Source organism: Anopheles darlingi, chromosome 2, assembly GCF_943734745.1.
Source record: "Anopheles darlingi chromosome 2, idAnoDarlMG_H_01, whole genome shotgun sequence".
NCBI lineage: Eukaryota > Metazoa > Arthropoda > Insecta > Diptera > Culicidae > Anopheles > Anopheles darlingi.
Genome location: NC_064874.1, coordinates 52,360,464 through 52,368,778, shown reverse-complemented (window position 1 = coordinate 52,368,778; position 8,315 = coordinate 52,360,464). Strand labels below are relative to the sequence as shown.

The 8,315-nt window shown below is 38.9% G+C and overlaps 1 protein-coding gene across 2 annotated transcripts; it reads right to left on the bottom strand.

Moving 5' to 3' along the window:
* Positions 1–1,443: 1,443 nt before the first annotated feature.
* Positions 1,444–7,310, bottom strand: LOC125948369 (uncharacterized). 2 transcript variants are annotated; one of them, XR_007468569.1, is made up of 10 exons: positions 7,155–7,310; positions 6,993–7,019; positions 6,445–6,936; positions 6,124–6,365; positions 4,259–6,050; positions 3,411–3,493; positions 2,340–2,557; positions 2,056–2,258; positions 1,849–1,957; positions 1,444–1,669 (listed from the first exon to the last, which is right to left on the bottom strand). XR_007468569.1 is itself a non-coding variant. In XM_049674347.1 (9 exons), exons 2-9 carry the CDS (start codon positions 7,008–7,010, stop codon positions 1,934–1,936), a joined length of 3,072 nt encoding a protein of 1,023 aa, XP_049530304.1. In that variant the 5' UTR covers positions 7,011–7,019; positions 7,155–7,310; the 3' UTR covers positions 1,760–1,933. The 2 variants fall into 2 exon arrangements, 1 of the variants encoding a protein (XP_049530304.1); XM_049674347.1 differs by lacking the exon at positions 1,444–1,669 and having other exon boundaries at positions 1,760–1,957.
* Between the last annotated feature and the right edge of the window lie 1,005 nt (positions 7,311–8,315).

Sequence of the window (8,315 nt, the reverse complement as noted above, 5' to 3'; positions counted from 1 at the left end):
CTTTCCTCAGGTTCGTACATTAGTATTCCATCTAGTTTGTCAAACGGAGAAAAAAAAAAAAAAAAAAAAAAAAAAAAAAAACCTAACATATCATGCTTATTAACACACTTATTCCAGAAATCGGAGTTCATAAGCAAACAAAATCACGTTTGAAAACGGAATATACCCATTAGCACTATATTTTATCAAAGTTCGAAACGATTGCTTATGAGCTTAAATCAATAATCAAAACTGTTCTGCAAAAGAGAGCAATCATGCTACTAAAATGGAATGAACAGACACGGTAGGCTGTAGAGATAATGGAATTGCTACCTATCCCAACAGTTGACTAGCAGTTACCATACAGCACCATATTTTATGCTGATCGATTTCATCAAATAATGAAGTATCGTTGTTTATTGCCAACATTAATATACAGCAGGGCTTGGTTTATCATGATGACCATCGAATTGTTATTTTCACATCGTATGGAACAGATATGAGGTATTATCTTTTTCTATCGCAAATCGTTCATATGGACTTCATTACGGTAGAAACGCAGTTATAGGAAGTCATAATTAATGCGTATTTACAAACTTTACTAACAAACTACCCGTGTTGAAGTGAGGTACGCATGAAGCATGTTGCACCTAAATGAAACTAAACTCTGGGAGAGTTTTCCTATTACAAAACAGTAATAATTACTATTACAAAATAGTAATAATATCATAAGTTGTACAATAACGGAGTGGTTGAGTTAAGGGAAGACTCTGGATGAAATAATACACAATACATTGGTTACTTCATGAACGATCTGTGATGGCGGAACCTTTCAAATTCCACAATCAAAGAATTTCCCAAGAGGTTAAGGAAAGTAAACGATATGATTAAAGAATTCCCTATTGGGCTCCAATTGATTCAATTTTGTTTGCCGAACGGTTTTGAGCTTTCTCCACGTCCCCTGTATTAAAAAAAACTGAAGTCAATAATCCATGTTTCGTTCTCATCCTTATTTCCTTGCATCTTCCTGTTGGGTATACTATCAGGATCCTGTCCCAGCTACGGACATTCATGCTGGGGAGGTATGAGAATGTAGGCGATGGCCAGCGCAAGTAACCATCCGTCACTAATATTCAATCCTGTTTATGTGTTTTACCGTACCACATTTGGTGCATCTAGCTCACGGAAAACGTACTGGGCTACCTCGGCAGGCAGCCTCGTCTGAGATCGGAGATGACCTACCGTTTCGACCGCATCAACCGCCAGAACAGCCCATCAACTTACCGGTCGCCCTTACCCCTGCTGCACGATGGGCCTTGGTCAGGATGATTCCAGTTAAAGTGCGTTGGGATCAACGTAAACGCTTGAATCCCGAAATTGTACTCAAACTAATGATTAACTTTTCACTATTTTCTACTGTCGATATATTTAGAACACATATTATCCATTTAACAAACTAATACCATTGATGGATGAGCAGTTTCTCATCTATCCGTCCCGACCAACCTTAGCCGCTACGGGATAATCGACGACAAGTCAGAGGATGCGGGTAGCATTGACCGTATACTTCTCCAGCGCACAGATTGTGGACCGTAACCACAATCTGTGCGCTGCAACTGTACCAACACCAGAGAATTCGAGATTCGCGCATTTTCGTACGCTTCGGTGGTAGTGTGTGCTGCGACGCTACCTTGAGTGGCGAAGAAACAAAATCTAAATCAGGTGGTACAATTTATACTTTCCAATTACTCTGAACTGTAGTTTAAAAGCATTTCGGGTTATTAGTTCTATTTTGCCAAATACTTGTTGCTTCATCAGCTTTTTATTCGCTTTATATCAGGTTTTACTCAACTTTATCATTATACTAACATTGCATATAACAAAAGAAGAGATGTTGCATTAAAATACAGAAAAAGCACACCCAACACATTTCTTATCTTTGTTTGTTAGGATACTATTGTGTCAATCGAGGATGTAACTGAAAAAAAATCAAAAAAGTAAAATAAACAAGAGAATATCGACTGTAACATTTTTTTCGTTCATCAAGTAAATTTTCATCAACAAATGCATACTTACACCCAACAAATTTCGCGGAACGTAGCCTTCCTTAGTTGTGATATCCCGTGCCCACCACCATTCGCGCTCAGTTTCATCTCCTTTACGTAGAATGGTTAACTTATCATTAACATAAAAACTCAACTCATCTGATTGTTGAGATTCATAAGCAAATACAGCATACACTTCGCCATTGTTCAAGATGCCCAACTTCTCCTGAATACCTATAACGAAAAACAGGAAATTGTTTTTATTTTTTGATATAAATAACAATTCGGTTTTCGGTTATCTAAACTTTTACTTACTGTAAAGATATTCTGAACAACCATCGAACCCTTCCTCATCCTCTTCACACTTTTCTGCAGGCGTTTCATGATCAGATAATGTTGCTGCAAACAAACAGGCGCCAGATTCTACTAAAAATTTAACCATTGGAAGATTGTTACAACTAGCTGCACAGTGTAATGGGGTCCAACCATCGGAGTCTTGAGCATTCACATCGCAGCCAAAGTTAACAAGGAACCTGTTGATTATACGTTGCATCGTTGCATAAAATTGCATATATATAAACATATAGTAATCCAAACAAATACATAACATATAGATTAATTTGTCATAAATTTATTTCGTGTTTATTATGTATTAAAATGCAAACCTATATAAAAAGAAAAAAAACTGAAACCACGTACAATCGATTTCAATATTCAACGTAACCATTCATAGTTTGCTGTAAATGAAGTCTTTGGCTGACTATCTTGCAGTTCTAGATATTGCACGACCTTTTCTGTCCATATATAGACTTGCTATATCGCTATATCGATAGAAGCTAAGAAAATGCTATAGGAAAATAGCTATATCGATCGAATTGGAGATTTTGCAGCGGTATTCCTGAAGCGGTTTTGCATGCGTTTTATTATTAGGGAAATAACTAGGCACAACCGTATTTACTGCATGGAAATATACTCAGGCCGAGTGTTCTGAAGGGTGTTGCAAAAAATGCCACCATTTTCGTAATATGCTGATTGACTTTTATTATACTAAGATAAGATAATAAGATAATTTCCGAAAATCAGTTTTTTCTGATTTTCATTCAAAACCTAAGTCAAAAGAAAGGATGCCATTACTGAATTTAGTTTATGTTCTCATCGTACTTGCTTCATTTTGATTTTTATTTTAAAGATACATCGGAAACAGTGCATCTCTGAATGTAACATATACTTTATGACACCAAGGCACTACATTTTTAGGAAGCTGTTTTTAAACGTTCAAAATTCTTTTTTGGTTTTGTATAACCAAATATCAGCGACATGGCATGCGTGTCACTATATGGCTATAAACAGATACTACCAATAATAATGATTAATTTCGCAACTTACTTGACAATTTCAAAATGCCCGGCACATATAGCATTATGCAAGGCTGTAATTCCTTCATCATTGGCAGCGCTAGGGTTGGTTACCTGAAAACATAATATGAAACATATCGGTATGAAATTGAAATAGTGGAAATGAGATAGTTACACAATGTCATGTAATATATCCTATAATCAAGAAGGGAGATAAATTGCCGCTACAACCATAGAAGTATGATGGTGTTACATTACCGCCTACTCCCTCCTTATTCTCCCTACGGCTCAGAAAATATTTGACAATTACGCCAAGACAAGATAGGTGAGAACTGCCAGAAACGATTCGGCAGAGGTAGTCCACCTCAGATCAATTTTTCTCCATTAGACACATTTTAGAAGAGAATAATGAGTCCTAGAGAAGCACATACCCTCTCTCTTTTCATTGCCTTCAAGGCTACTTGAAATCCCTCAACTAAAAAAGGTAAGTAAAATTGTGTATGGTATCATGCAATTTCAATGTAAAGTTTGCTATTTAAATAATGAATGCAATAAACGAGAGCCACTGAGATAGCGCTGAAAGTGATAAGTAGGAATAAGATTTAATGAAATGATGAATGAAGAGTCTCTCTAGTCTCTTTGCTATCACCAAGGAACTGCGCCAGGTGGATGGGCTAGCATTCTCACTTTTCGGCTTGAGATCATAATGAGCACTTTGCGATTCTGAAGCGGGGACCTCCGGGAATATCTTCTTCAACCCCAGTTCGAAGCTGTCGAGAACCTCACCTACCTAACAATCGATTTCCAAATCATTTATAATATGTAATTCATCGGTACGTAGATATAAATAAACACTGAATATTATGAAAACAATCCTACCTGCATTGCAGTTTTCTCAACTAATTCGAGTTCTCCTTCCAAGCTAGCATCCAAAAGTAAGGCCAACGGATCAAAACTTACTCGTCGTGACAACTTTTGTCTACATCCTGTAGTTGACAGCAGGACAATATCTCCTGTTTCTGGCCCAGAATCATTAGTATCAATAGGCTCATCAATTACTTCGTTCGAAGTTAATAATGATACAAAGTTACGCTTTCTACGAGCGATCACATTAACTCCATCTTCTGCGTTACTACTGCACTTCAATTTCTTATGTCGCTCAAATGAGTGAGCAGATTTATCGAGCACGTTGTCGTTATGCTGTCTATCATTGGAATTATCATTTTCTTCAAGCGACTTCTCCATGTTTCCACTTGCAACAGTGCCAGAAGTTTCATTCCATTTAATTGATAGCTGCTGTTGAGTAGTATTTACTGTAAAGCTTGGCGATGACGACTTTCTAACACCACTAGAGTTAGAGATACTGTTAACGCCGGAGTTTGCCAAGCTCTTCAGTTTAGGTTGTTCTAGAAAAGGATGTTTTTTTATGGTGAGAGGTTTCGCCTTGATAGGTTGCTTATCGTTTGCTGGTGCCAGCTTGCAGGCTACGTGCGATGTATCCGTAATGTCGCTTGAGACCTCGTCAGTTTTTGAATCCATTGCTTGTTGTACCGTGCTTATACCAGTGCATTCAGAGTCGCTCTCTTCGTTTGCATGGTTAGATGATTTTTTACTAAAAACTCCTATGTTGGATTTTACTGGTTTAGGGGGAAGAGCTGGCCGGTTTGTCATGCTTGCTATCTGTATATCATTAAAAATCAGTTGATTGTGGCTGGACACATTCCTCCGACCACCATCGTTGGGCTTTCCTCTCGTTGATTCGTTTCCAATGGATGTTGACGGTGTCATGAAATTCATTGCCAGCGTAGGAGCAACACTATTTACTGGTTTTCTTGGTGGTACAACCAAATTTCCCAGAGGAATGTTCTGAAGAAAATGATATGTCTGCTTGCTACCAAATACGTTGCTTTCTGGAGGATTTTCATCTGTTGTGTTAGAACCGTGTGTAGCTAAAACGCTGATCGACTTCACATTTTCCGATGCAAATTGATAATGTTGCCCTTTGTCTAAATCACGGAATTTCTCCGTCTTCTCTACCGGAGTATTCTCTGCTTCTATTGTTTCACAATTATTATGTTCATTCTCGTAATCTTGTGTTTGAGCAAGAAGTTCAAATTCTCTATTGGTAACCTTATTCATTAGAGACAGAATCTCATCCCCGTTGTCTTGTTGCAAAGGATTGAAAGTGTTGACATTATCTTGATAACACGGTCGATATAAATCATGTTGATCAATTCGTAACTGCGACTGTTTCTGCTGTCTCGCAGCTAGTTTCTTTTCGTCGCTTTCTGCTCCCAAGAGCATATTATCTTCCAGTTGATCATTTTCGAAAATTGATTCTTTTTGGCTCACATTTTGTTGTTGTACGGGATGATGTGATTGCTGCTGTACCTGATATGTTTGCTGTTGTTGTGGTTTTTGTTGCGGATGACGTTGATGCTGAACAGGTTGATTCTGATTTTTGACCGGATCAGGCTTATCAAAAACAGTTTGTGACAGAGAATTTTGAAATAGTTTGTCATTTGGCACAGCCATAGCCGCTTGCGAAGACGTAAAAGATGCGCCACCGAGTAATGATTTTGTAGGCACATGACTGAAAGGTTCAACGGCGACTATATTGCCACGACTCAAGCTGCGTATATTAGAGGAAATAGCGTTCGTCGAAGCCGAGCTAGAATAAATGACAAAAAATTATAGATGAATGCTGCGATTAAATAAATTTAAGTTAAACTTCAATTACTGACCGCATATGTAGTGTAACATTCGATATTGCTGCGCTAGGATTATTATTCTGATGATCGCTTGAGTCGTCTTTGCTGGCTTGAACCTTATAATTTTGCACATTGAGATTACGTTTTTTATGGATCCGGCTTTGTAGCTCTACTATACGTTTGTCCACGGAATGTAGCTCGATTTGACGTTGCTGCAGCACCTCCCTCTGCATATTGAGACGGGCATTTTGTTGCAACGAAAGCTGGTTACGATACTGTAATAGGTAAATTTTTGATTAAAAGCAAAGGTGTTCTGCATAAAAAGCTAATTATAATTGGCTCTGAATAACCCACTTGTAGTTCCAACCGTAATTTTTCTAATTCCTTGGCTGCCGGTGACAGGACTCCGTTGGATGTGTTTTGGCCTATGAATCCATGACTTCCGATCCCTCCTCTACGATTTCGACGGAGATCTTCCAACTGTCTAGTTAGTGCTTCCACTTTAGCAACGGCTAGAGTAAGTTCTTTCTCCTTCTCACTGAACAAAGCTCTTATAGAGTCGAGGTCGTTTCCAAGTGTAACGTTATAGGTTTTTTGTAGATCCACTTGACCCCGCAGGGCTCTTAAGCGACGCAGTTTTGATTCTTGTGCTTCAACTCGTTCTCGCAAGCGGTGTAAACGTTCCGTCTCGGCTACAGTTACGGCCGCTCGCGATTCCTGTGTTTTTAAAAACCGCAAACGTTGCTCCTTCGCGGCCAACATCTGCTGCTGTGTATCGATTTGCTGCTGCTGCCTCATAGCCATCAAACGTAGTTCGGCGGCACTAAGTCTATCGTGCAACTGAAACTGAAAAAATCGCATAAGTGGTAACCCGCGTCATCCAATTCTCCTCGCCAACATACGTTTTCTCCAATTTGCATGTTACGCAGCTTGTGAATATAGAGAAAAGTAAAGATTAAAAGTCGAGTAGCACTGCCGTATAGGAATTACGTGGCTTCCAACACACACAACTTAATAGTTAATAGCTGCACTCATTAAATCGTACGCCTAATAAAACTGCCTACCTCACAAGAGCTACTTTAGATTATGGATAATTTGCAATGTGCCCAGATTAAAACTCTTCAATTATCATTAGAACTAATCAATAATACAAGAATATAAAACACCAAAGGAAAACAAAACCACAAATTTTTCACAGAAAAAAATTTCACGGCGCATCTCAAAACTGAAGCCCCTGTAGCAGAAATTTAAGCCCCTGTAGCAGAAAGTTAAGCCCCTGTAGCAATAGATGAGCTTCGGCAATTTCTACTCACTCTCATTTCGGGTCTCACTCTCACTTCGGCTCCTCCCATAGTGAGAATGGCACACCAAGTGTTTTTTTTATTTCGAGGGCCACGCCACGTGGTTTCCATAAAACCGGCGGTAGCACCGGAACTAGCAAACAAATCGCCTGAGGCGTCAACTAACGCCTGACGGGAGTAGGCACCATAATCTAACAAAAAAATATTCATTTGCATATTTCTGATGACCCGGCACGTGGCTATCATGGGCACCGCAAAATGTACATTTTTGCAAACTTGCCTTTCTAGATTGAACGCTATGAACGTAGTTTTGAACAAATCTTCCCCAAAATAACCAAATGTTCTTGAAAAGTTGTAGTTTAAAATAACATTAGCCGTGGCCACACGGGGCGAAAACCCTAGCGCAAACGAAAAAATTAATGCCAAAACGGTTTCGCTTAACCCTTACACGCTGTCAAACTTTTATACGTCCGCGGACTTTTTCGCTGAACCCTTGACGCTATCGAACGCTTTATTTACGAAAATGTAGGTTCTTTTCGTTTTGTTTTTGCATTTTTAATATAAATATAACAGCAACAGCAACAAAATCGTTAAAAACTGCAAAATTTATTCGGAAATCAACTTCAGCGGCCAAAACACAGATGAAAACAATACGTTTGACATTTCGGCATAAATTTTCGGGTTTTTACCCCTGCCACACGAAGCGAAAACATTTTGGCATTAATGTGCAAATTTGCGCGCAAATTTTCGCCCCGTGTGGCCACGGCTAGTTAGTTTGTACGGTTTGTCTTTGTGAATTCAAGTGAGAATGGGTAAGGTAAGAGCCAGAGCATACGCTCCTAGGAGCTAGAAGCGGAGGTAGGTAACTTCGCAACGCAAATTAACACGTGTTAAGTAACACGACTAAGACGAGTACTAGTTTCT